General features: G+C 46.0%; 8 protein-coding genes across 8 annotated transcripts; 2 read left to right on the top strand and 6 right to left on the bottom strand.

Moving 5' to 3' along the window:
- Nucleotides 1-788: 788 nt before the first annotated feature.
- N7478_009491 (alcohol dehydrogenase family protein) lies at nucleotides 789-2,241 on the bottom strand (the record flags this gene model as incomplete). The annotated part of the gene is made up of 6 exons (XM_056925705.1): nucleotides 789-891; nucleotides 954-1,075; nucleotides 1,156-1,620; nucleotides 1,693-1,789; nucleotides 1,859-2,005; nucleotides 2,099-2,241. 6 exons carry the CDS (start codon nucleotides 2,239-2,241, stop codon nucleotides 789-791), a joined length of 1,077 nt encoding a protein of 358 aa, XP_056775075.1.
- A 567-nt stretch (nucleotides 2,242-2,808) lies between these two features.
- N7478_009490 (uncharacterized protein) lies at nucleotides 2,809-3,096 on the top strand (the record flags this gene model as incomplete). The annotated part of the gene is made up of 1 exon (XM_056925704.1): nucleotides 2,809-3,096. The coding sequence occupies one exon, from the start codon at nucleotides 2,809-2,811 to the stop codon at nucleotides 3,094-3,096; it is 288 nt and encodes a 95-aa protein (XP_056775074.1).
- Nucleotides 3,097-3,194: 98 nt separating this feature from the next.
- Nucleotides 3,195-3,588, bottom strand: N7478_009489 (putative Yippee zinc-binding protein Moh1; the record flags this gene model as incomplete). Its single annotated transcript, XM_056925703.1, has 2 exons — nucleotides 3,195-3,428; nucleotides 3,490-3,588. 2 exons carry the CDS (start codon nucleotides 3,586-3,588, stop codon nucleotides 3,195-3,197), a joined length of 333 nt encoding a protein of 110 aa, XP_056775073.1.
- A 957-nt stretch (nucleotides 3,589-4,545) lies between these two features.
- On the bottom strand, nucleotides 4,546-7,502 carry ura7 (small subunit rRNA maturation protein UTP4; the record flags this gene model as incomplete). Its single annotated transcript, XM_056925702.1, has 3 exons — nucleotides 4,546-6,087; nucleotides 6,147-6,379; nucleotides 6,446-7,502. 3 exons carry the CDS (start codon nucleotides 7,500-7,502, stop codon nucleotides 4,546-4,548), a joined length of 2,832 nt encoding a protein of 943 aa, XP_056775072.1.
- Nucleotides 7,503-9,883: 2,381 nt separating this feature from the next.
- N7478_009487 (uncharacterized protein) lies at nucleotides 9,884-11,211 on the bottom strand (the record flags this gene model as incomplete). Its single annotated transcript, XM_056925701.1, has 2 exons — nucleotides 9,884-10,933; nucleotides 11,002-11,211. The coding sequence occupies 2 exons, from the start codon at nucleotides 11,209-11,211 to the stop codon at nucleotides 9,884-9,886; spliced, it is 1,260 nt and encodes a 419-aa protein (XP_056775071.1).
- A 1,840-nt stretch (nucleotides 11,212-13,051) lies between these two features.
- On the top strand, nucleotides 13,052-13,369 carry N7478_009486 (uncharacterized protein; the record flags this gene model as incomplete). Its single annotated transcript, XM_056925700.1, has 1 exon — nucleotides 13,052-13,369. One exon carries the CDS (start codon nucleotides 13,052-13,054, stop codon nucleotides 13,367-13,369), a length of 318 nt encoding a protein of 105 aa, XP_056775070.1.
- A 7,401-nt stretch (nucleotides 13,370-20,770) lies between these two features.
- Nucleotides 20,771-21,048, bottom strand: N7478_009485 (uncharacterized protein; the record flags this gene model as incomplete). The annotated part of the gene is made up of 2 exons (XM_056925699.1): nucleotides 20,771-20,802; nucleotides 20,901-21,048. The coding sequence occupies 2 exons, from the start codon at nucleotides 21,046-21,048 to the stop codon at nucleotides 20,771-20,773; spliced, it is 180 nt and encodes a 59-aa protein (XP_056775069.1).
- Nucleotides 21,049-24,177: 3,129 nt separating this feature from the next.
- On the bottom strand, nucleotides 24,178-24,666 carry N7478_009484 (uncharacterized protein; the record flags this gene model as incomplete). The annotated part of the gene is made up of 1 exon (XM_056925698.1): nucleotides 24,178-24,666. One exon carries the CDS (start codon nucleotides 24,664-24,666, stop codon nucleotides 24,178-24,180), a length of 489 nt encoding a protein of 162 aa, XP_056775068.1.
- Between the last annotated feature and the right edge of the window lie 2,566 nt (nucleotides 24,667-27,232).

Genomic DNA, 27,232 nt, shown 5'->3' with positions numbered 1-27,232 from the left:
TTACAACTTTTACCTCCAGTTTATATAATGGGAGTTAGGTTAAATTTCTTATAGACAAAGACTTTTTCTCTAGTCAACTGATTTGGTATTATTCACTAGTCTTCACTACCTATTGTTCCTAACTTGTTCATTCACTGCCTGTCCTACCATAATAGGGACCTAGGATCCTCTATGGAGAATGTAAAACTAAGAAGCATCAAACTATACATATTTTATTGACTGGGTACCTAGCATCTAACAAGGGTTGTCTCTACCTTAAGGATAGATACAGACACGGCTTTTACATTTGCCGAGTAACCCATGGCTTGATATACTACCTAGACTAGGTATACTAATGCCAGCTGTAACAGGCTCCAACCCCATGAATTATTTCCCTTTCGTCCAAAGACAGCTGTATTGTTATAGAATACTAGCTGAGCTCATTATTCCGAATGTGCAACCTCACATCATCAGGCTTGGTGCGGGGATCCTGCATCTAAGGCAAAGCTGAACATCATGATTGCCTACCAAACGACACAATAAGCCAATTATTTCATCCCATCCCATTTATGAATGACTTTGCTCTATCTAGTTTAATTGCCTAGGTTGACTACTACCTAAGCAGTGACCTATTTTCATGGATAATCTAAAAAAATAACATCATAGACCCTGACAATGACTTCATGACGACACCAATGGATCCACATTCATTGCCTTCTATCTACTTAGCACTGACACCCTAGCACTGTCCTGGGTATACCCTCAAAACACTCAACTCCTACCATGCCTCTCTATTCTTGTAAAACTGCCTACTGGTCAGGCAAGAAAATGACCTTTTGCACCTTCATAGCATTGAACAGCTCATAGGCCTCCACAGCCTGCGAGAGCGGCATCATCTTCTGAGTCATGAATCTAATTGAAAATTTAGCAACGACTCTTCAATCTCTTCAGAATTACGGGTAGAATATACATACCCAAGCTTATGCTGGTTCTTCTTCAAAACCTCCAGCGCTTTAGGAGCAACCGATCGCACCGGGCATCGACCCATCTGCACAGTAAGGTTCTTGTTGTAGGCATCATTACCATCCCAAGGAATCTGCAAAAATCAAAGCCGTAATTAGCACTGTTAAGTAAAATAAAAGCATGAATGCCACTCTCGTTTAGGTTTAAACCGACCTCGGCATTATGAACTCCCACACTACTGATAGTTCCCCAAGGCCTCAACAAATCATACGCAGTTCGCAGCGCAGGACTCAATCCCACAACCTCAATCACAGCATCGGCGCCACGACCTCCAGTAAGCTCTAGAACACGCTTATCCAGACCTTCACGATCTGTCATGAAGTTCCAAGGCTCGGCACCAAGGGACTTAGCCAGTTCCAGTCTGGAGGGAACGGAGTCAACAGCAAGAATATGCTTAGGCTTGAACTCCAATGCGTTGATAAGTGCACAGAGACCGACAGGTCCACAACCGATCAGAACAACGGTTTGCTCGGCGATTTGCTCGGGTGTTGAGTTCTTAAATGCGTTGTTAGCGGCGAAGTAGCCTGTTGGGAAGATGTCGCCCATCAGCACGAGGTATTTCTCGTCAAGGCCCTCTGGCGCTTTCATGGCGGAGCCTTCGGCATTGGGGATACGGATCTAGGAGGATTAGAATATGCTTGGTCTTGATCTTGGTTATAAGTCTTTTCAGGGTAAAGAATATGAGCTTACATATTCAGCTTGGCCACCGTTCAGAACCTCACAGCCGAAGAGAGTGCTCTTCTCACAGCGCGAGGAAAATCCTTGCTTGCAGTAAAAGCAAGTACCACTGTTGGTGTTGGTATTATTAGAGATTTTTATACTTAGATCAACGTTCAGCACGTAAAATGTAACATACCAGGACGTCGTGAAGGAGCTAACGATTCGATCACCCTTCTTAAATCCCTTCACAGCACTACCAAGCTCAACAACCTCACCCATGAACTCGTGGCCCATGATGAAACCCGGTGGAGCAGGCTCAACACCACGATAAGTGTGCAAATCACTATAGTATAATTTAGCAAACCGTTACATAACCATCTAGGTATACCTGGGCATACCCCGCTATCAGATCTGATTGATACAGCTGAAAACTTACCTGCCGCAGAGAGCCGTATAAACAACCTTAATCACCACATCCTCTGGATCCTGCACTGTAGGGATAGCCACCTGCTCAACGGCAACCTTGTACGGCTCGTGGAATACCACCGCCTGCATGGTACCGGTACCTGATGTAGACATTTTGCTGCGTCGGAGGAATGCCGAAGTAAAATATCTTATCTGGTATAAGTACCTAGGAGTGTGTCTAGCTCTGAGCTTTCGGCCTGGTTGAGGACACAAGGTATGTCTGAACTGGTTAAAATAGACTTTGAAACACGATTGATTCGGACTTGAATACTGACGATTGATCCGGGGATTTGGAGTTTCCGGGTGGTCTTTGTCACAGAAATTGCAGTGAGGAATTAATTTGCGGGTCCTTTCGCGGCTTTCTGTGCGGGTGGTGGGTCTTGTGTCTTTTTGTAGGGCGTGATGAATTTGCCTTTCTCCCCGCGGAGGTGGGCCGGATACATTCGGATTTCCATGAGTCGATGATGATGTGAGGATTGGTAGCTGAAGTACCTATAATCTCTATTGAAAGAGATTGTTTATGCTGTCTTGCAGCTAAATGGTGTGATGAGCGCCATACATTGATCTACTGGGGTTCTATCGTCGCCTGTTTATAGACTTGAGTTGAGAAGTAGATTCATATTCCAAGTAAAATGGATGAGGTAAAAAAGCTAGAACTAGAATGCAATAGCGCATGGCTAGATGCAGAACCAAGCACCACATTGCGCCCGAGCCTTGCCTGCAGAAGCTCATTCTGAATTGAAGAAGCAAAGAAGCAAAGAAACCAAGAAGCCCGCTTGCAGTGTACAGTACGTGATCCGTAACGCCCAGGAACACCAAGGTGAAGAAATGTTTAAAGGAACGCAAACGAAAGACAAAACAAACTGGCTGTGGAAATCAGTCTGGTGGCAAAAGATGCGGTTGGTTGAAATCAAGGACATCGCTGGTAATTCGTTCGCAAAGCAGGAAGATGGGAGAGGGAGACTATAGCCATAGCCATAGCCATGGTCACAGCCATAGTCTTAGAGTGATTGCTCCATAATTTTCTAGGGCATGAACTTCATAAATTGTCACAGTGCAAAGTACGCTCAGCATACGATGCAGAGTAGTTCTTCCTCCAAGATGAACTTTCCTTCCTTGTATTTCTCTGTCGCTTCGTATGCCTTGTCATATTTCCATCCTACCGTTTCTTTGCATTGGCGGCAGGCGATGTCGCGTACGATATGTCGGCCCGTAGTCATGTTGCGTTCCACTGCTTCGGATTGAGTGACATTGACCACTGTGTTGAAGAGGTATGCTTTGCCGTGTTGGCCGCGGAAGTTCTATGAAGGAATGAGGGTCAGTATTTGGTTGGTGTTGTGACGGGTATCACTGATGACTTACACGGCTGATCATGTCATTATAATCTGAGAGGTGGGTTTTACAAGTCTTGCAGCCGAAGATCTTGTTTGAGGTTAAGTAGATGTTGTATGTGAGACCCATCGTGGCTGTGTCTTGTCCTAGGATCGGGGGTTGCTGGTTGCTGGTTGGCGGTTGCTAGTTTCGAAGATGTAAGGGAGAATATAAATCGATTAAAGTGATCAGTAGAGCCTAAGGCAGCAGCGTTTCTTTGAACAAGTCTCGTGCTCGTTCTTAAACACTTTGGGTTTGGGCAGAGACAAAGCCCATAGTACGTAGCCAGGTGGGCAGGCAACTTCGGCCAACGGTACTCGGTGTTCGGTCGGGATTGCCCCGCCCTAAGCTTATAACAAACGGGCTGAGCCCTGTTTCTATGGGTTTTATTGCGTTTTTATGCTCGATTCTTGCAAATCAGTCAGTCTCCTGACTCGAGAGAGCTCGAGAAGGCCGAGGAGGGGAAAGGGCGGTGCCTCTCGGGTTGACGGGTTGCTGACGATAAGGTCTCCGCACGATAAGGGAGATCGGAAGGTTGAGGAAATGGGGAGGTTAAGAGATGGAGAGGTTCTGCTTTATAGCTAATGTATGAATTCAAGGACTGAGGCTTGGAGGAGGAAGAAATCTCCGAATCAGTATGAGTTCAAACGGAGGTTAGAACAAGGACAGGGTTCTGGTCCAAGGCTAACGATCATCTTAGACCGGAAGCACCCCGCACATGATTTGCATCACCTGTTTACGGACTCGGAGCTTAAAGTACCTTAAGGCGACCCAGTGTCCACACATGAGTAAGATAAGATGCGAGTAATCTGGTAAGCAGAATTAACTCAGCTTATTTACCTTTATACAGGCCTTCATTTGGAGATAAAGGATATCGACATGGGAAATAAAAAAGAATCAAACATAAAATAAAACCAGTATCTATTTTGGGTAATGACAATGAAACTCCCTATACAAAAGCGCCAGTCAAATGTGCTCCTCGCATGCTCGTCCACATTACACAGTCGAGACGGAGCCTCGAACAAAAGACTCTTCTACCTATTTGTTTCACTCATAATCCTTGACATATTTTCCAGGTAACTCAACATCCCACAAAGGTCGTTCAACAACCGCGACCTCCAAACCATCTCCTGTCTCCTCGCCATCCAAGGCATTGAGGGGCACAATTCCAAGAATGTCACGGTATTTGTACGTGTGCCACCACCGCCGTGGGGGTTGGTTCGAGGCACCATTAACCACTACCATCTGGTTATTCGGTGTATCACCCTGTCCATTAACGGGAGCTGATTTGCCCTTCTGAACCGTTCCGTTCTCGGCAGCTGCTGCTCCGTCTCCACGACGGAGACGAGCAAGGGTTGCCTCATTACCAGCCGCAGAGGCCTCGTCATATTCGTAAGACTCGTCATCTTCACCGGGAACACGGGGGCGCTCTTGATCCAGCGAGATCCACTCGCCTTGGGACTCGTCGCTGCCGACGATCTTTCGGACTTTGGTTCCAAGATGGATATCCATCTGCGAACGAGGGATTCGATCACCAGCGCCGGTGTTAGACTTCTTGCGGTCTTTCTCTTCCTCGTCGAGGAGGTCGCGCTTGCGTTTTGAGGCTTGGACAAGTTGGCCGGAGGCCTTGTTCTCGGCTTCGGCCTCTTCGGGCGCAGGAAAGTCTTGAGATAGGTCAAACATCCACAACCAGGATGTACCGTATAGCCAGAGACGATCCCGGCTCTCGGAGACATCCCATAGACAACCCATGGCACGGTCTTTCACGCCTCGGAACTCTGCAGGGAGATAAGCCTTGGGATTGCGGCGGGACCAGTCAGAGAGCTTGCCGCTCAGAGCCTCGAACTCAATGAGTTGATGCTCGCTAGTCAGAACCATGAGTCTATCTTCGCCATTTGAGGCTATTTGGCTGGCACCGTTGGTAAGTGCCTTTGATGGTGTGCTTTGGGGACGGAAGGATAGAAGTGTGATTCCAGACTTCATACGAGGGATCGGGGACTCGGAAGCAGTCATGCTCCAGCGCTCTCCTTCAATCACAACTTCCTCGTCTTCATCGTCGGATGATTCGTCATCAGAGCCAGCAGCTCCATTACTCTTAGATTGGCCATTGGTCTTAGACTCGGTCGCAGCATCCAGTGCCCAGGTGTCAATGCATCCAGACAGATCTCCCGTGGCCACGATTTTGCTGTCTTCGGAGAAGACAATGGTTCGGATAGCCCTTTCGTAACCTCCCAATGTACCGTGGGAAACCTTCTCGTGACGTACATGGCGCGATGCGCGCTTAAGACGCGCAAGATGCGGTAATACCTGAGGCTTCTCGGTGGTTGTAGAGGTGGGCTGGATTCTAGCCATGTAGACATCGCTGTTGGGCCGGATGACAGAGAGCCAGCGGCTATCAGGGGAGATTTTCACAAGACGCGCACCATCTGTGGATAGAACCTTTGGCACATCGACTTTCTGGATACGAAGACTTCCCTTTTCGTCGCCCTTGCGACGACGGACAGAGAACATCTTCACGTCCGAGACAGTCGCGACAATAAGGATCTTTCCATCGGAAGATAGCGCGGCAGAGGTGATGTTTTCTTCACCCTATTTAGATAAGAAAGTTAGTCTCAGTCAACCTTCTGGCTTGGAATATGAGGTCTTACCTGAACCATGACCTTGCCAACAAGTCTATGCCTTTGGCCATCAAGGTTCTCGTGCACTGATGTAGGGCCCCGGGACACACGCCATAAGCTAATTTCTCTATCCCAGAAGCTCATGACCAGACGGGAAGCGGGAGACGAGGTAAGTTGGGGAATTTGTGGCAGGTTGGAAAGCTTGCGGTGGTGTTCCTTTCCGAATTCACGAAGCGGCAAAACAACAGGGGTCGCATCGGGACCTATAGAAAAAGGTAATTAGCACTTAAACTTAACTTTATGAACAGGGATAGAAGTAGAAGACATACCTCCAGAGACGGCGATACTAATATCCTTAGTCTCGTAAACAGCAAAAGTCTTAACATCATGTGAATGGTATCGTCGATGCATAAGCTCTGCCCATCGAGACTTCTTATCACCCTTCTCACCATCCTGCTTGCGGTAGACAACAGTTCTCTGATCCGCACCACCACTAATCACAGTCTCCCCATTAGAACTAACAGCCACATCCAACACATCAGCCAAATGGCTCTGAATCCTCTGAATAAGAGAATAGTTCTTAGCATCCCAGAACCGAATTTCACCCGCAGAGTCTCCAGAAACAATAGTCCCATCTGGAAGACACTTGACCGACCAAACGAGCATTTCCTTCGGGCCCCCCGCAGGACCCTTACCCAGCGAAATCGTCCTCAACTGCTGTCCACTCCGAATATCAAACAATCGAATAGAACTATCCGCATAACCCGCAACAATAGTATGACGATTCTGAAAGGTCACGCTAAGCACGCGAGCACGTTTAGTAGAAGGACGCATCAAGCGCAGAAACTTCAGATCATTATCTGCAGTAGAAAGAATAACAATTGATCCATCCGCACATCCAGCAGCAAGGTGTTGGCCTGTATACTCTCCCTCAGCGGGAGGGAGGAATTTTCCATCTTTCCCTCTTTTCGTAGGCACCCAGCGTGGCTGAGCAGCAAGACACCAGATTTCACCATAATTCCCACTTGAGTGACGGAGTGGACGGCCTTGTTCAATATCCCACTCTGTAACAGCGGCAGAGTACCCAATGCTAAAGAGACGGAGTTGGCCTGGTAGCTTGGAGCCGTCGGGTCCGTCATCGGCGGGATCAAGAGTCCATGTTAACCCTTCAATGCTGCGGTCTCTACCTCCTCGAAGGACGGATTCCTGGAACCAGGCACCGCGCATGGGATTCCATATCTCAATGTCGCCGTTTGCTCGACCGATTGCGAGTCGAAGGGTAGGCACGCCTCGTCCGGCTAGATCGGCGGATGGTGGGTGGGAGAAGGCAAGCGAGTTAATTGCTTGTGGGTTGTAAGACACGAATCGACAGCGGTGGATATCCATGGCTAGCTGAGTGTGGACTGAAATCTTTCAGTCTAAGCTGCGGACTTTTGGTGATTAGAGATAGATGGATGGATGGATAAAATGTGAGTGCGAAAGATTGATATGTTTGCGGGGTCAGGATTCAATGTTGATTTATTCCTTCTCGGGCTGCGATGCGAGCCCTTACGCACTCATCTCGAATGTAATCTGGGGAATAACGTGGTGTCGAGCTGGTCGTCGGGTGCGCGATCACTTTTTTTTTCTGTAGATAAATTTTAGCGGGCCGGAATATCTTGGCGGAGAGCATGGAGCTCACGTGATATAAATATTTTACCTGTTTATTCAGGCGGTACTGTGGATCTAGTTAACTAACAGCATATACAACAAAGACGCCTGTGCAGCCGAGATGCGCCATCGACGAGCAAAGGCTCGTTTCTTGGTATGACTCCAGCGGTCAGGATCTAATACAAGGTCGATTTCTGTTATTTAAAGATTATTTGTGGTTATGGAACATGGCTACACACGCCCAATAATATTTTATAGCATATCATAGCATATCTCCACTTATTAACAGGCCATAGCAGGAGGTTAAGATGGGTTTCTTCAGTGAACTTATGCCTATCTATAATTGTTAGTGCTGTAACTGAGTCATACCATCTAGCGTCGGATCCAAAAGACCACTGTGACAACTGTTCACAGTTGTCATGCTCAACACCATACTAGTTATAGGTTATGATAGCGCACGATTAGTCATTTCCCGTGGTCGACCATCCACGCTGTAACACTACTCAAGGGGGAAAAGACTTTGTTTTATGTCAAGAGATTGGCAAGTCAACTTAGTATAAGATGACTGGAATAGATAGTTTTGCCCACACCAGCGCCGGCCCCTCCAATATAGCATACTCAAGCCTCAAATTTATGATGGGGCGAGAGGGAGTGACACAGTTGCCTATCGAACGGCAGTGTAGTATAGCTACATGGAGGAGGCTCCGGTCGGATATGTTTGCATGTTTGGACGTTTGTTCGATTTGACCTACTCTCGGGTACAGACTGATCACGGATTGGTCTGAGAGTGGGCATCTATCTATATATATATATAGCAGAGCTTCCCTCTCTCTTCCTCTTTTCTTTAACGTGGTTATTAGTTGTTTTTGCACCCTATCACAATTCCACGACTACTAATGATTTAAGGACCTATAGTATGTATCACTACTAGTATCAGTAGTACTCCGAAGTTATTATCAAGTCCAGTCCAAGGCTACACGAATAAGAATATCCTACGTAGATCTCGGGTGACTGAGAGGATATCGGTATATCTACTTTCTTACGTTTTGATATGAAAGGAATTTGGTTTAGTTCCACAGAATCTGATTTTATTCGTGCCATGTGGTAATCTCGAATCCACACAGAAAGGGAACAGCAAGCACCGACCCAGTACTCAATCTTCAAAGGAAGAGAGGACAAAGAGAAGGGCCATGTAAAGCTAGATACATAAAGATAGGGGGCAACAGATAGATAGTGTCAATCTTAGATCGCGGATGCCTTAGGTCCCCGTAGACAACAATATTTGTTTTTGCGATTTTCTCTCTTTTTTTGCTTTTTTTGTGGCCTGTGACCTATCGACAAGTTCCACTGACAATAAGTTAAGTCATCAAGGCCAGCTATAAGTTAATATAGCCGGCCTGGTGTGATGATTTAACTTTGTTTCGTCAAGAGAGCCGCACAATATAGTCCACCTGTGTTGGTCACGGAAGCGACCGTGACCTCAAGGCGAAAGGCTAGACACATTAAAGGCGTTTTTTCTGAGGGGTTGTGGGATGTGACAGGGGTTGTGTTGGTGGAGCAGCCATGCTGCGGAAAGATCGTCGAGGGTAGGTAGATGCAAATGCGCAGCACTGGGCGCGCAGATGGAGAATGAGTCGAGGGACTTGACTTGTTTTACCAAGGGTCCACGACGAGAAGCGAAAATTGTGATGAGGGGAGGGATGAGGCAGGGGAGATGACAAATGCAGACAATAAAATATCAAATGGTAAACAGAAAGGCTCGCTCGTGCAATGCTATGTGGATAAAGGTAACAAAATCAAAAATGCAGATGTGTCACCCGTATATTGGTGGATGAAGAAAAATGAAGGGTATGCAATTTTTGGAACAAGAAGGTGGAAAAAAGGGCTGGTCTCGACTCCGGTTCTGGGACCGAAGCCGAATGCAAAGCGTGTTGTAGAATCGAATGAGGTGGAGTGATCATGGGGCGCGACAAGGAGCAAGCGCATCAAGGGATTATGGTTGTTATTAGCCTTGGTGAACCAGCGCAAAAGCGAATGCTCTTTTGTAAATCATCTATGAGGATGAGATGGAGAAAAAAGAAAACAAGCGCCGAAGAATTATGTGCAAAACTTTTTGGTTACATCACACCTGCATAAGCCGGGTCGACCACCATCTGAGTTTGCGGTGGGTACTGCTGCATGTACATGGTCTCTTGCTGGTAAGCATCGGTGCTCATGTGTTGCATCTCAGATGAGGGCGCTGGTGACGGCGAGCAGGCAATTGGATGGGAGGCGTGGTTGAAGATTTGCCCTTGTGCGAAAGCCACATTTTCGGGTGTAATTGGCGGGGTCATGTATCCGTGGGGCACGGTCAGCTGAGTCGACTTCTGAGGAGTAGCAAGGCCCATTTCCCCGTTGTATGGCTTGGACTCCACAGGAGTCTCGACCGGAGGGGTGGAACGAGCATAAACAGGGTTGACCAGAGAAGCTTGACGGCTGAGGAAGTGTTCGAGGATCTTAGACACCCGGGAGTAGTGAGCAGAGGCGTACTTTCGGGCAACGACAGTGGAAGGCTGGTGAAGCTGCTGAGAGAGACCGACTAGCGTCATCGAGTCATACTGGGAGGCCCAGTGAGTGTGACGAGGCTGAGGTCGGTTCAGAATGCAGCGAGACAGCGCCAGGGCAGCCCGGGCAAGCTCTGACGACGGCTTTGACACGAAGTCACGGTGGAAGAGGGCAATCTCTAGAATGTAGAGTGCCATGTGTTCCACCTCAGGGTCGTAAGGCTCATCCAGGACGGCGACCTGGAGGAAGCTGTCCACCGTTGGGTGCCCAATGGTCCAGCCAAGGGTCTGCAGAACGTGCCACTCCATTTGGATGAACATGTCATCGTCATAGAGGGAGCAGCACATTGACTTGAGCTCCTTGACGGTGGGTACCCGGTCCTTCTTGTCATTGTACTTCGCAGCAATGAGGAGTGCCGCACAGCCAACCAGCTGGTAGTGACGCTTGTATACCACACGCTTGGAGCAATAACGATCCAAGAGGTTGATGGCGAGGAACAATGTCGACGGCAGCAGTTGGAATGCAGTGTGTGCCTCAATGAGGAAGTCGAGAAGGTAAGGCCGCATGAACCATTGGATCTCGGTTTGGATATCAATCGATTCGACGTCCGGTAGCGTTTGACCCTGTAGAACGAAAGGTGTTAGAAACGTGATCAAAAGGCAAACAAGGGACCGACACCACAACTACTTACATCCATCTCCAGCATGTGAGCCAGGACATCGTCCCGGAACTCATCGCTGGTTAGTCTGGACAGTTGATCCGCGATGGCATATTGCCGCTCACGAGCCACGAGCTTGTCGTGCTCCTGTTTGGCTTGCCTCTCGGCACGCACACGGTAGTCATCTTCGATGAAAAAGGTATCACACGGCTGGTAGCCGGACCGAGGACGCATATAATCCATGATTGCAAGAAATACTCGGGGTTGATGGAAGGTTGAACGACGGGGCGAGACTTGATTAGCTTTGCTGAATACCGAAAGAGTTGAGTCTGAAGAGGCGATTTTTCTTTTCTCAGACAACGACGGAGATTAAGAGAATGACAGTCGTCAGATTAGACGCGAATTCAAATGAATGACTGGATGGTAGTTGGAAACGATTAAGGAGTGGACCAGCGATCAAGACGATAGTCGAGGATGCTGGAAAGAAGACAAGCCGGAAAGCCGGGAGGAAATCTTCAAGGATTGAAAGCTGTTGGTGGGCGGAAATTAAATATTAGCGGGATTGCTCGTGTGTGTAGCGACGGTACGGTGATTAGATCAGATTAAAGATTATAAAGGGTAATAAAAAAAGGAAAGACGACGCGTAGTGAGGGACCCGGTATCGAAGGAAAGACGAAGGTGAGAAATCAAGAGGATTGAAGTGAGAAGTAGAGCAGCATTTGATATCAAGCAGTCACAGGGCGATAAACTCCTTCGGAGAATACTAACCCAGAGGGCACAATGCAACCCTTACCGTGACAGCGACACTGGCATCTAGGCTAGGCAAGCATGCAGGAATGATCCGATGAATTAAGATTCTGTAGGATACCAGTTCAAGAGATGAAAGCACGAGTTAACGTGTTCACCCCTAGGCCAGTGGGACTGCGGAATGTGGAGGGTACAGGTGATGACCCTATGTAGGGGGGGAGGATTGAGATCGTCAGGGGAGGGGGGAGAGAACGGCAAGAATGATATCCGAACATACACTTCACGAGTTAACGTGTTCAAGATGAACCTCGAGGCCGATTTGAAAAAAGGAAGAAGTAATTAGAGTGAGGAATGATTGTTCAATGACTTGAAGAGAGTGAAAAGCTTCATCCAGTGGATCAAACTAAGTCAAATCTCAAGTAAAATTCAGACCGAACCTAGAATTCCGAGGTTAGTTTTAATTTCCATGACAGCGACAGCAAGTTTGATTGGCAAGTATGTGTAGTATGTGTTGCCCAGGTTTCCCAGTTTGTCCTTGATGTTGGTATGTGTCCAGTCCAACCCTAAGATAGGATTTTCATGATCGCCCCTTAACTTGACCCTGCACTTTGGCAGGAAAGGGAGGTTCAAGTGGGATAACATGAGCCTGACAGCCATCAGGGGAATTGATAGACGCTAGAGGATTGCATTCCACAACCATTGTCCATTTCAATCTCCTCTTCCCCTGATATGAACCCGGATTCCCTCAAGTCCTGTCCACTGCCTTGAATTTATGACCATGTCCACATACCCGACACCTGGCTACCCTTTCGTCGTGACTCGACAGTAGAGATTGGAGATGCTCTAAAACACAACCTGATATACCAGGCTGTGCGGTCGTGGATCGGAACTTGATATCATTTTTCACCATGATAATTCACATCCAACCCCACGACCCCCCTAAATTCTCTATTTTGGTCTCAAGCGAAATTGTGTGTTTGTGCCATCTCAACTATCTCCTCTGCATCAAAGCGAGGTATTCAATCGAAGGTGTTTCTCTATTCCGAGCATTTCGAGGGTTTCGACAATTGGGACCCTGGACAACCATACTTGCACCAAACTTTTTTTTCCTTGTTCTCCACTCACCCAAACTAACAAGTTCCAAAATTAATCAAAGTACCGAAAACGCAGGTTTTCGTATCATCCGAAGTAAAATCGAATGAAGTCCCTACGCTGTTCGCTCGTCTAGCCGGTAGGAGCTGGAACAGGTTGGAATCGTCGAAGTCCGGAGGATCAGGAGGGCACCGGGGGACGGATCAGACGAAAGGGTCGCCGTTTGAGTTAACAAACGTCGAATATGGGAGGATCGTCGGAGTGCGAGGAGGGGATTCGACTCGACAGGAGTGTCAGTGCAAACAGGTTGAAGTGTTCAGAAACGAAACTCAACCCGGACGACCAGACTCCGTTACTCTCCACTGATTGGCAAGGGGAGGGGGGAGGAAAGGGAAGAAACGAAGAAAAGGGTATAGAAGAAGAGAAGGGGAGGGAGAGGGAGTACAAGGAGGAGGAATTTGAAGTTCTCTCTCCAGGCGGGTGTGGGAAAGAAAAGAAGAAGAGAGAGAGAGAGCTGAGACAAGAAGACGGAGATCGAGCTAGCTGTGCGGTACGGTCATGACGAGGTTTGGGTGGAGGCTGAACTGGTGGTAATACGGCGTTACTGTACCTGTACTGGGTACTAGGTACTGGGTAAGGAGGCGGGGGTCAATTTCGGCTCTGGGCTTCACACGGCTGCAAGGACGATGCACAGTGCGTACGGAAGAAAGTGAGTGGTTTGAAACCGTCTTGAAGCATGGTACCAGTTGCAGATGATTTATTATTCTACTGATTTTGAGGTTTTTATTTTTATTTTCAATTTTTTTTTAAGATATACATTATGGCTCCATAGATTTAATATTGTAGCAGACCATCCCGTATTAAATTAACCACGGTTTACGCCGGCCTCCACTCCAGCCCTTATGGCTGTACCAGTATGGAACAATATGGAATTTCTAGAACTCCAGATGCTTCAATGTGATATACCTTTTTGTCTATAATAGATCATTCAGATAATAATTTATTATATTTCCAATACTTCTGACTCGAAATCCCTCCATCTCAATAAAAGGAGCAACTCAGGAGAGTGCGGCCTGAGCCCCCTGAGTGGCCCTTGCTCGCGTGGGAAACCGGGTCCATTACGCCCTCCGTTCACGATGTATCTACTTGTGATACTGCGACAACCTGGCACTGGGGAACAAACTCTGTTTCCCGATCACTAGTTGGACCATTGAAGGTAGATTGATAGCTATTTCATCTGAAATCAAGTCTAAGAAAGTATAAGCGCTCACGTCTTGATGTGTTTTGGACTGTAATCAAATGAAGCCGCGACCCAGTCATTTTTCTTTCGCTGCCCCAGTTAATTTGTATACACTAAGAATCGCTTCTCGGAATTAGCAAAAAGCAAGATTCATGATTCTCGAAAATCACCCAATTCGGTAGGGACTCCAGTGGGAACTTATTAAATTATTTTTATCATTTTATAATTTTATCTCCCGTCTTTGCTGGTGTTTAGCTTGGATTACTCCGTACTGACAATGTCAGCCTTAATTAATTTACACTTTGTTAATGTTTAATGTCCGCTCTCTCCTTGACTTTGGTCCCTTGGATCGCCAAGTTTGGTACAAACTAAAATTATAGTAAATCAAATAGTTGAGCTCTGGCTCAGGAGAAGTAGATCATACTCTGTTGTTAGGGCCAAAGACGACCACTGATTCAAACTTCAAACCTAACACTCTACACAGAAACCCCTGCAGCCAGCTTACAATGCTACAAGGATTAAGATTTTTCTTTCTTCTACAGCATCTGCTTCTCCTTGAAACTACGAAACATTGTCGCCTCTGGAACCACAACGTAGAAGTTAAAAATACTGGGGACGCCGCGCGACCAATTCCGGCCCCAATTTGCTCCTGATCGACTCCGTACCGCGTATCAATCCCATTCATTCGTTGGCTGCTCATATACTCTTCCCCCCTTGGACTAGCTAGCGCTGCGTTGGCGGGAATCGTTCACCACTCTGGGCCTTTTCTGATACGGTCGCGTTCCAGGGTCTCCTGCGGCCTACGCTCCCTGACTGGCTCAATTGCCAAGGATTACCTTGTCATTGACTTCATCCCAAGTCCCAAGCCCCCTCCCCGTCGCCGCCGCCTCTGTTCGCCCTCAGCTGGACTGTGGATACTGTATGTCCGCTTAGCTGCTTCTTCCAATCCAATCGCTGGTCCAGATGTTCTCCTCGGTCCCCGAGCCTCCTTTCTCTTGCAGGGATGCTTTCATCTCGCCTGCTTTCCATGTGGGGGACGGATTCCCTCGCCAAAACAGAAGCAGGTTCTAAGGCGGATACCTAGGGAACCACCGGCCCACGTTCCCCGATCCAATTTTGATGGAACTTGATTCCATTGGAAGCCTGTTCTCCTGCAAACGCGTTTCCGACCAATCTTTATAACTAACTGTACTCCTTAGTGCATGGCATAATTGCTGTACACTCCCTTATTCGTAGTTCGTCAATGCATCTACCCCCCGGCTTCTTTTCCTTCCCCCTCCCTGTACGGAGTAATGTACAATCTCTATGGCGTTGCACACGCAACTCGACACTATGTGGGACTATTGCTCCGTCTCTGCCGCCTGTGAAACTTCCCCCATCGAACATGATTTGTCCCCAGCTTCGCACCCTAAGATAAGGTTTCCAATGGCGAGATGGTCGGGTCAACTCATTGAATTCTAGTATTGTACATTATCGCCCCCTTCCACTTCCCACTTCCCACTTCCCACCTGGACTCGATTTGATTTGATTCGTGCCTCAAGGCACGTCAGGTCTCATATCATCTTCCAAAGGGGCTAGCCACAACCCCTCAAAAAGGATAATTCTCCATCTCCGTAAATTCCCCAGCCAATAGAAACAATATCCTATCGCTTCTAATCATGATCAAGCACATTATGTTTACAATCCATAGGATAAGCGGGGGTCCCCTTGCTTCGTCCCTTACCAAGCGCCTGCCTCCAAGGCTCAAGGCTATGGGCACAAAGGGTTAAACTTCAGCCACTCGTGAATTTATCGCTGGTTCCACTGGTAGGTAGGTTCAAGGAGAATAGATACGATACAGCCGTTAACGTTATGTGACTTGGCCGTTTTCGCAATTGTATTCTGGAGTCATTCCGACCGAGACAAACCTAACTTCCTTCAACTCGTCTCAACTCAATTCAATTCGATCTTTCGTATCCAGTAGATCTTGCCGTGGTTCGTACTTTGTAACTAATTTCTAAACATTCACTAAATTGCCTATCGCCTCGCCCTGTACTGTACATATGCAACTCGTTACTCAAAACCGCCCAGGCACGTAGATCCAACGCGCGTGTGCGATTCTTGGCAGTTTGAACTATTCGGCATTTTGGTCCTTGACACAATCTGCAATCTGCAATCTGCACTGGCGAACGGGGAATATTAGCCTCGTGGGCGCTTGGAGCCAAGCTAATACTGTAGTAATAGAAAGTACCTTGGGAAGGGCAACCTGTCTGTCTGTATCACTCATCCGCATTAATAGTAAGTAAGGGACATCCCAATATAGATACCCAATGAATGATAGACATAGTTGAAATGTAGAGGCTGATCGCAAACATGTTCGGTCCTTTGCAGACTAGCATTTATGTATTTTCCGGTCCTAAAGAAGTCATTGGTATGTCAGAGACCCAGTCTTGATTCTTGAATAACTGCACTTCAGTAGCAACGCCATACCTACTTGATCATTTTCTTCCCTTTTCTCCGGACTAATCAGCTAATGGTAACCCGCTATTGTATACAAGCTGATTGATTGCTGTAGGTACTCCGTACTTATGCCTGACCCACTTCTAATCTGCCATTCCAATGGAATGCGCCATTTGATCCCTAAATTATGAAATTGCGTGTCGTGTCGTGTCGCTACTCCTTAATGCAGCTGTGTATGAGCCCTTCCCTCGAAGAGACAGCACTATGCAACGCGTCGCCGATCAAGTTTCAACCATGTTGAGACCTTCGGACCGACAAGGGTTAACTTGTTTCGTTTAAGTGCCTCAATTTTATTTTATTTTTATTCTTACTAGTATTTCTTTTTTAGGTATCGCGCTGAACAACCAAAATAGCATAGCTAATATAGGCACGGAGTTCCAAAAGTACCAGACATTATTTAACTCGTGTTAATTATGAACGGCCCGGGGAAATGCATTGCGGAAAGGAGGTGTCCCTGAACTTAAACGTGTACATGTATGTAGGTATCTTTCTAAATGAAGGCACAGTGGAGCGTTCAAAGTACCATTAATTAGCAGTAATACTAGATTGTTAATAGTAATAGTAAAATTAACATTATTATCGAAAGTAAGGCTATCAGGATCCTGTCCCACCACCGTGACCGTCTGGTCACAAATTCCAGCTTATAGGTGCGGTACTTCTTCATTCTAGAGGGGTAGGACAGCTTGACACCACTGACTCTCGATCCAAACCATTGGATGAGATGCTGTCTTTGTAAAATGGTCTGTTCTATCTACTCCATAAAGGGGGCTACAGATACCGTACAGCACGAAGTACGGAGTACAGAAAGGTCGCAGGCAACGAAAAGGGGGTGTGATAGAGTCAGTACGGACGCCTAGATGGGGCCGTAACTGGGCGTAGTGGCTTCGTATGCAGGTCGGCGCTATGCTATGGGGCACTACAGATTATCCATGCAGAGTTGAGTTCGTAGGATCTTGATGTGTACTCAGTTCCTTCGGAGCGAAAGGCTCGTACCCATGGCGACATGTCGGATGGCTTGGAAACTAGTAAGGACGCTGACACATGTTCCGATGCGTTCACCCGGTTTTCTTCTTACGGGGTCGGGGTCAAGCTACTAGCAGAGACCGCCTCAGGCCTGGGCTTCAGGGGCGGAAAGACATGAAAATGAAAGGTGGAGGATCGCTTTCCATCATCGGCCTGGTTACGGAGTGCATATGTTTCGCTTCTATTTTCAGTTTTCTTTTTTAAGGGAATTATTTTTGGGGGTTTCTTGCAGAATTACATATGTAGCTCTTGTTTGAGATGGTTTCAACTGCCGACTTTTTGCGCAAGTTAAGGCGCGCGCATAGCGCTGGGCGGGATTTAGATCGTCGGTCTGGAACCACTAAGTACTTACAGTATGGCCCCGAATTTTCTATCGGCGAGAACAGAGTGACAAAGTCACAGCAAGATTTGATTGAATTGCGAAGTGATGAATTTCTACTACATATAGTAGATAGTAGATGAGCGTCACATACAGACATTCCACCCCCTACAGTAATTGAAGTTATAACAATCTTGTAAGGTACTTTTTTTTGAAAGGGGATGATCATCCTCTTCTCCGCATATCGGGCGTCAGGCACATCATGGGATGAAACTTAATTCAACAAAGCCTCCGAATGATGCACTTCCATCGAAGGGGCGTTTTACCTACTGTACTGAGTACGGATAATCTCTGTATCAACCGTTGATTCGATTAGTGTTGAGTTGGTTTCTCCGCTTGCTGCAAGATCCCATCCAAGGGTAGAGAGAGACGTGATATAGATTCGTTGCTCCTTGCGTGTAGTGGATCGGGAGTACCCAGCACATTGGTTTGAACTTTGTTATAACAAATAATTCCCCTTTGCTTCTTGGTTGATTGGACTTGCATTGAACACATCTTTGGCGTTTGTCTTGGGTGTAGTTTGCAAGGGAGAATGTATTGTTCTATGAAGTGTATCATTTGGGAAATCGTTCGTTGTGTTGGTGCAGATTTTCGGATTCTTGCATCGATCTGATCTACCGCATGCAGGGTTGTTTGCAATGCAATGTTGCGAGACTTTTTCAAGGAACCGTTGCCATTGATTGCCACTGTATGATTTAATTTTCTGCATGATATAGATGACTTTTTCGGTGGGATTTGTTGATGGACTAAATGGACTAAATGGACACATAATAAAGTTGGTGCAGAACCTTGGAATCATGATATACCTACATGCATGTACATATCGAGGTTTATTCATCTCGTATGCATTTCAATATGCGGATTCTGGGAAATTGCATCGATACCTACACCGTTCCAACAGATCCCTGTCTAATACCTTAGTATCAGGCATATCACATCAGACATACCTAGGTACAGAGGAACCTTGTATAGTACTAGAAAGGCGATTAAATAAACAGGTATTGTACTGAGTACATCGGTGTCTCTTATTAACAACCGGAACCTTGGAAACCCTCTTCGTTTTTCCACGTATATACCTAGACAGCTCCACAATGTGAATAACGGTTATCCAGCAGGGCCGTTCCGGACATAGAAACCATGGTCAAGACCAACAAACTGAAACCCGAGTGAAAAACTCGGGTTTTTGGCAGGTATCTCGTCCGTACGTACCTACATACGTACACAGTAGTAATTGATTAAGCGGAAAGGGTTTTATTGCTGTTGTCTCCGCTCTGTTTTTTTGACGGCTTTTCACTCCACTTGTTTTGTGGTTTTGACATGAAAAACGGAGTGGCAAGCTCGGAAGAAGCGGGTACCGTACGCACAAACGCTGAGGTCGGGTTTCCGGCTTCTGCGGCGTACGTTCCGACTTGACGTACCACATACAGTAGCTAGAGAATGGCAGTGCCTTGATCTGAGAAGCTGGCCAAAATGAGTGATTAAGCTCCTCAAGCGATCGATATAAATAGACTCTATTTCAAACGGCTATATGATCGATCCTGTAAGTAATGTCCAAAAACTACCTCTTAGACTTGGGAATTTGTATCTATATTATGATGTTTGATTTTACTTCACTTACCCTCTTTCTTCCGATCGTATTGAACAATTCAACATCATTCCTTGACCGGTGAAAATTTTTTCTGTCTTGACGCCCCTCTGCGGAGTGTTTGCATGATGAAGTTTTTTTTGTTTCCTACACCGCGTACATAGTGGAAACCAACACCCCACCCCACGTTCAATCTTTCCAATTCGAGACTTCCTTAAATCCAGAGTGGTTCTGGGGTCGTGGACAAGGTGCATCAAGTTTGCATCACGTTTAAGCTAGCAGCAGCAAGTAATTTTGAAATCTTGGAAGTCGCCTCGACCAGGATTCATCCTTGTTGATCGGGTATGCAGTAGTTGCCTTCACGGCGATCGCTATCTACGGCCGACCACTTGCTTTTTCTGTATAACGGAGAGCCAACGGACACGAAAGTCAATTTTACACGTCAAAGTTGGTGGGAGCTATTGGCAAAACTTTTCGCGTGGACTCCACTGCGAATAAGAATGGTGCTAATTAGCAACGCGAATCCAATGGTCAAGACAATATGTCCCTTTTGGGCAAGGCCCCGGTTTACAGTGGATGGGGCTGGAGAGGCTCAACCATGGAATTAGGGTATTTTTGACCTCCCCTGTTCCCCGCCCCTTTTCTTTGCATATCTCGAATGTTTGATCAGTCGATACGGTATAGACCGATCTTTTAGAGGCTGTGATTGCTGGCTACAATGGCGTGTAGTAGGGGTAACCTTGAACTGTATGTTTAAGGGGTGCTTTTTTCTAAACTTGATTTCTCCCTGCTCCATGGCAAGACCAGCCCGATTAAAAGAGAAAGGTAATCGGAGCAGTAAGGCTATTCAGTACGCCGCTAGTCCTGTCATGGTTTAGAGTAAGAAACATAGTGGAGATTACCCGTCGTGTAATGAGCAGAGTATCCACTTCGGAAGTTTCTGTGTAGTACAGATTACTTAAATGCAAAAACCCTCGTCCGAAAAGGGATAAATTGACTGGAGATGTATGAAGTAATGAAGAGGGCTTAGTAGTGGAGTACCGCGAAATTTGGTTAGAGATATCGCGTTTTGTATCTTTCCCACGCAGACCTCCCCTGCATGTACAAGGATAACGCAGTAACAAGCTTGAATTCAAGGCCGCCCCATATACTTTCTATCTACGGTTTAGTGGCTCTGCGACCTCGGCTTGGACCAAATCTATGCCGTCATTGCCAGTTCGCGTCCCACAGTTGGAGCTTAGTGCTCCGTGGCAACTTTATGGCAGTAAACTGTCTATTCAATAAAAAATTGATGTTAAGAGGGACAGACATCGCTCAAAGATAATCATTTTCAGACATCTCCAATTATAGAATAATTTTGTGCTTACGACTCGCACAAATGATATTCTGACCAACACATGAATCAGCGGCTCGGCCATTGTCCGTAAACAAGGGGGCCTTGATTTTCATCTTGGCGCGAATCCCTGCTACCACTCCTACGCGTGCTGATTCGACCATCGCGTTAAGACTCGACATTGCGTTTATATTAATGCCGATCCGGATAATTTCCCCTCTTCGGTATCGATGAACTCCAAGAAATCTTAACTCTGGATGTCTTAGTCTTTCCAGCCTCTCTTTGTCACTTATTCGGGCTAGACCTGGGTTACCACGGCAGGATGATAGATTAACTGGCATCTATTCCGGATTCTAAGTTCACTAACTCGCGCCTGAGCCAAGGCACTATTCCTTCAGATCACAGCTTAAAGCACGCGATCAGATGTGATTCCGTGGCTTAATTTATACGCGTTCGATCGACAAGGTCGTGAGAATGGAACGCTAGTATATCGTATCCTATCTTGTGTGCTGAAGACTCACCGGCGACATCCTACCCAGTATGGCGGGGTGTTCGGATGCGAGCTCAGATCTCATGAGATCGTGGTCCAGCTCAGCCTGAAATGTGGATCAAGCAATTTAACTCCGATCAAGGCATTCCTTATACGAGGTGTCTCTGGAATTGAGTTCAACCCGCGCCGAACAGCGCCTCTCGTGCGATCAGTGACAGAACACAATGGGCATAACATATCGACTGGATTAAAGCGTTCATAGCATGCCAAATCCAAAGCTTAGTGCTTATCGAATGGGTGCTCGGTGGCGAGCTGGTGAGTCTTGGAGCAGCGTCCGAGCCCGGCTGACGGGGGGTTGAAGGATCACCCCGCAGCAACCGACACCAAATCAAATCTCCTCAATCCAGCTTTGTCCACGGCCACCATCGCTTCAACATCCCTGTCAATGTGACGACATAGCTCGGGTTTGAGCTAATACCTTGTACTCTATATTCTTTTTATCGGTGGATGACTAACCCCCCATGCAAGCGACTTCAATGGACACGACGCTCCGAGGTTTGTCTCTGTTTCTCCTGCAAGTCTCCAACGAACGGACCAATCACACTAGGAGGGTTATCCCGTCAGCTTGCTTATGCCTTGGCCAATTCCTGCTACCCGCCGATCTCTGGCAAGGAAGATCGGACGTGGGCTACCTGCAGTACAGTACCAAGTTATGGTCGGTCCTATCAGAGGGTTTGATCGACTCGACTACTCTAGAATCTGATACATAAGAAATGCATGGCCGAGGGTGATCAGCCACAGTCTGTCAATGCACGAATGGGGTTGCTTCTGACGTGGCAACCCCCCTCTCCTGTGGATAAGGTCGGCATACAATTGAAGCAACCCTAATATGGAACCATCAGGCCGGTCGCAAATAACACTACGGGATTGGTGGTTAGCCACACTTCTGGTGGTAGCTTTAAGCGTCCACCTGAGCATGTCGCATAAACTATTTGCATGATTGACAGTAGTCGCTGCCAAATTCCTTACTCCTGGCATGACAGGACGCCCCTCCGTCATATTGGCCAGCCAGCCCACAATAGCTTTCATATTAACACAGATACCCCTGTCGATATTATCGGCGCCCAATATATGGCTTTGTCGCCCAACTTGGAGTATCGGATTTGCGCTCAGGTATCCAATAGTGTCGCTGAATGGCCCTCCTAGTCTGAATGTCCGGCAGCGATGATGAACGACGCGGTGTTGAGATCCGCAAGCCCTCGGTATTCATAGAAGCTAATTCATATCAGTTCCGGACACTGTCTACCAACCAAATTATCTGGATTCCTGGTTCTGGCTTTTATCTCAAGTCTTCATGAACTACGGAAGGGTCCGCTACCTATCGATCTTGCCACATGTTAAGCCTACTGTTTTCTGGAATACAGGAATTAAACCGTTTTGAACGTACTAAGGACTAGAATTAGAATACCTGTATTGCGACTGCTGTTGCTCAAAATGTCAGTTAGTTTGAATGACTATCTATGTCTCGATATTGCGCGTAGACACAAGAACACGGTAACAATAATGCCATGCTTTCATTCCCTACAACGGTCATCAGTTCTAATAGTCGTAATAGATCTCATTAAAGTTGATTGAAAAGACTGTTATGCCTAGTTGTGATTTCGCCTCGCCAGTCTCTAATTCAGATATCCCGAAGATATGGCCATACCGGAAGCCATTGCATCGAAGACACCACATCTGGAAAATGGCACAGCTGCTCTAAGAGAATAGGAACATAAAATTGCTCTTTATTAGTCGACGAGTATCTGTCGTCTTTGACAAACATTCTGATATGCTTAAACAGTGACAGCAATATTTTTCAGGACCTCGTACCATTGGATGTTCTCCATATCATACGGAGCAAGAACCATTATAATGATACCACCAGTCGAAATTGCCCAAGCGTGAATAGGAAGGCTTTTTGTTCTTGCCTTCATCGAACGAGTTGGTGATATTTGGTCTGGAAGAATGAACTGAGATTTCCCCTAGGCTCAGTTATCAAATCGATCTGTTATGTTGTAGCAAAATGAACCAAGACCACTGAATCTTCTGTTGTCAATTGTCCACAGAAAATAAATTCAACGACTGAGTTGCTTTGGTTATTTAACCTACTCTCGAGGTCAAACCTTCAACAAGAGCCTTGCTGGGCTGAAAAGAAACGACAGCTGCTAGTGGCAAATGTGATTTCACCTACGAACGGAATGTTTGATGCGAATGATACTAGGGATACCATCTCTTCATAGTATAATCTATGACAGTATCAAGTCAATCTTCTTAATATACCCGTCCAAACTGTCTGCGGTTTTTCTAGAGGACAATTGCGTGAAGAAACTACGCCCAGCAAACTCAAATCCGGCTGACTTGAAGCAAAGAAGTAGTGATTGAGGACGGTCTGTGAGGTTAAAAGTGCAATGTGACACAGATGACATATACATTATGGAGGGTATCAGGAGAGACTCCCTCGGGTTGAGTATACCAAGACTTCGCTATGGGGCTATTAATTCACTGTATAGCTCTACATGTTTCTCTATAATTATTCAACAACGTTCACCTTTTTTATCACTGCATACCATATTGGAAGGATTCCTACTTTTGCACGAGACATCATAGTAGTATTAGAGTAACTACAGGTAAACATCATATATCTTATAAGAAATATAATTCCATGAATGCCCATCTGTAGCTGAAACCTCATAGCAAAGTTGGGCAAATATATCGATATACCACATGCAGGGCCGTAGGCATGTCAAACTTGAACTCAGCAATAGAATTCGAGTCAAAGTTAATAATCAGAGTCATCCAGAGAGACACAGACAATGCAAAGCGCAAACGGAGTCACAACTATCTTCAGAACAACCTTGACCCCTTCGAACACTACCAGTCCAGCGGCTCCAGCCATCACAAATGGAGCCAGAACAACCACCACAGCTGTTTTTGCCCCAACCTTCAATACCTTGATCAATTTTTTCTTCAGTCTTTGTCTTCTCTCATGTCGCTTATCTTGCATCTGTCGCACAGTCGCCGAGATAGGCTCACTTGCTGGTGGATGCGCCTCGGCATTGTTCCGTAGATGCGTCCAAGTGGATACGGAAGAGGAAGCTTGGATATGCCCCATATTTGCTGGATTAGGCGCAGTCGCTAATGGATGCGCCTCGGCATCGTTCTCTGGAGGCGTTGATGTGGATACGTAGGGGGGAGGTCGAACATACAGAATAGGATCTCGAGTGCGTTCAGCGTAGGTTGGAGGAGGGTTGTCTTGTTGATCTAGCATTTTCAAATTTTTATGCTGTCTTATTTTATTTTCTTCCCCCTTTCCCTTCTTTTTTGTGATAAATGGATGGATGTGATGAAAAAATATGGATAGCGTACAGAGGTGAGAAGATAGATCGAGGATTTATCCTCATATATATCTACTCAATAATTCATGAGACCAAAATATCCGTTTGGCCTTGCCATAGCCTTGTTAGCTGGTTTGTTGTTATAAAAGAAAATACTGAGGCTTAGACGTTTCGAGTCCTGAATTTTCATTGTCGCTTTGTCGACGCGCCGCTTTGTTGTCTTATAGACCGGCGTGTGAGCTATTTCAGGCCACTAGGCGCAAGAGATGATCTAAAGCATTAGATTGGTCTTCACGGTTGGGTAGGTACTTCAACTTTCAATAGGAAGCATGTTCTTTGTATACTAGGCTTGTTATAGGTGAATCATTTGCATCAGTTGGAGACAAAGAGTATAGTTGGGCTTTGGCGACACTTGTCATTGTTGCTTTGTGGAAAACATAGCCCTCTTAGGCTCAGACTAGAGCCTTTATTAAAATGTTGTATTTGATAAACTTGAAAGAACTTGATTAGGTCGCGAACTCATATATAGAGTTCATAATATTGGTGCTTGTATTTTATGAATATGATATTTTTGCGAATAAACTCCAGACAAAGGTGAAACAAAGAACTCCAGAGGTACAATAGATCTGGATATAAAGATAAATCATGCTAAGCCGTGATCATCTGATTTAAAATCTTCTGCCACAACCTTTCATCAATAGTATAGCAGGGCAGGTAATGATCAAGAGGGCAACCGTGCCTCCCTGCCCTACCACATGTTTTACCTTCGCAGCTCCAGCCTTCATCTTTGAAATGACTTTCTTCTTGAACTTTTTCTTTTTCTCTTGTTGGTGTTGCTGCTTAGATAGCCTTGCGATTATTTTCGAGATATCTGATTCTGAAAAGGTTTCGACGGGAAGTGGCCCGATAGGGTGTGGTAGGCAACGTGTTAGACTGTAGGAGAGACTGGTGAAACTGGAATTTCGGGTACTTTCAGTACTGGCTGATAGGTATTCTTGTGAGATTGCCATTTTGATTTGGGATGTTCAAATGTTGTTTTTGGATAAATGATAATGGGGAATGTTGTGGAGAGGATATGTGTGGTGGGTATCTTGAAGCGCTCACTGTGTGGGTTTCATGCTAATGTTTATCAAGTAATATATCACTTGTTAAATATGGCAGATCTTTGAATTTAGATATGGCTTAATCTCCTTGAATTTATATAGAGACTGAGTCTGAGATGTTCCGAGTTTATTGTTATTAATGTTTTCTTTCATGTATGTGGCTCTGCCCTTTGTTCAATGCTTTGTTATTAGACTATTACAAGTTATTCAGGGGTAGTAAACTAAACAGATAGCTCAAAAGTTCTAGACTATACTGAATACTTAGTCTAGCTTTCTTTGTTTAATTTTTTATTGAAGTTTATCTCCACCCAGGGCTGGATCGTAGGCGTTCCACATATCGATCTTTAATAGCTTATGAGGCTCACGGATTATACAGAGGCACTTCAGCGCCACAAGGGCTTCGCGTTAGTTGTATAATATCGGGTTTCAGTATGATTGGAGGCAAAATCGAAATATATCACGACATTCTCTTCGCCTAAGGTTTCCTTCCTAGACCATGCCCCTGGCTCACAAGTAGGCATCTGAAACGGCGTCCCACCACAGCCGTAACTGGAAACCTCTGCTGCGAGGCATCACTAAACTTCAGGGTAGCCTCTGTAAAGTTTCACCGATCTGGTAAGCACTTTGGTACGTCGGAAGGCTTTTCCTGGTCTGGGAGTTCAACGAAAGTCAATAACTTGTCAGTCGCGACCCTTTCCGGAGGTAACGATCGTCTCTTTCATAATCGTAGTAAGGTCTGCTTAACCTGAAATATAAGTTTTAAGAAAAAGAAGAATGTAAATGAACCTCAACAGCTACAAGCGGGGAAGGAACAGCAAGCAGCTACTTGATTTTTGTTGCGAATGGACGACTTCCGATAACCGAGGTTCCGTGACCCAGCATAATTGTTTTGTCTAATCTAAAAGCCGTTTTCCTTGGATTTAATGTTAGGCTTTCCCTCGCCAAGCGTGTGAAGTAATGGTTGTGAAGAGATTCCAGCAAATCCTGGACCGTAACAGCAGGGCCAATGTTGTCGTCGACAAAGCTTATGGCGGTCACTATGGCTGGCTTAGGTCTAGGTTTGGGCATTGGGATGATTCTGTTGGCCACTCAGCGCTATAAACTTGTATATAAGGTTATACTTATCCACAAGGAATTATAGTTAAGGTAAAAGCTTATCCATAAGGGATTATACAAATCCACGAGAGATTATAATAATCTATAGGAACTTGTGGTTTAGGCTATACTAACCCGATAACACTGGGATATGAGATGATAGATTGGAAGAGTAGGAAATGCCAGAGATGTGATCTATTGTACACTTTTGTTTCTGGCATATCCTTGTCCCGAAATAACAACACACACACACCTTCAAATAAGATGCCGCTGCGCTGCAATATACAATTGTTACCAGATA

This window comes from Penicillium angulare (genome assembly GCF_028827245.1).
Source record: "Penicillium angulare strain IBT 27051 chromosome Unknown utg000007l_segment0_segment0, whole genome shotgun sequence".
Lineage (NCBI taxonomy): Eukaryota > Fungi > Ascomycota > Eurotiomycetes > Eurotiales > Aspergillaceae > Penicillium > Penicillium angulare.
Note: the sequence above shows the minus strand (reverse complement) of the source record. Positions and strands in the feature narration are given on the sequence as shown.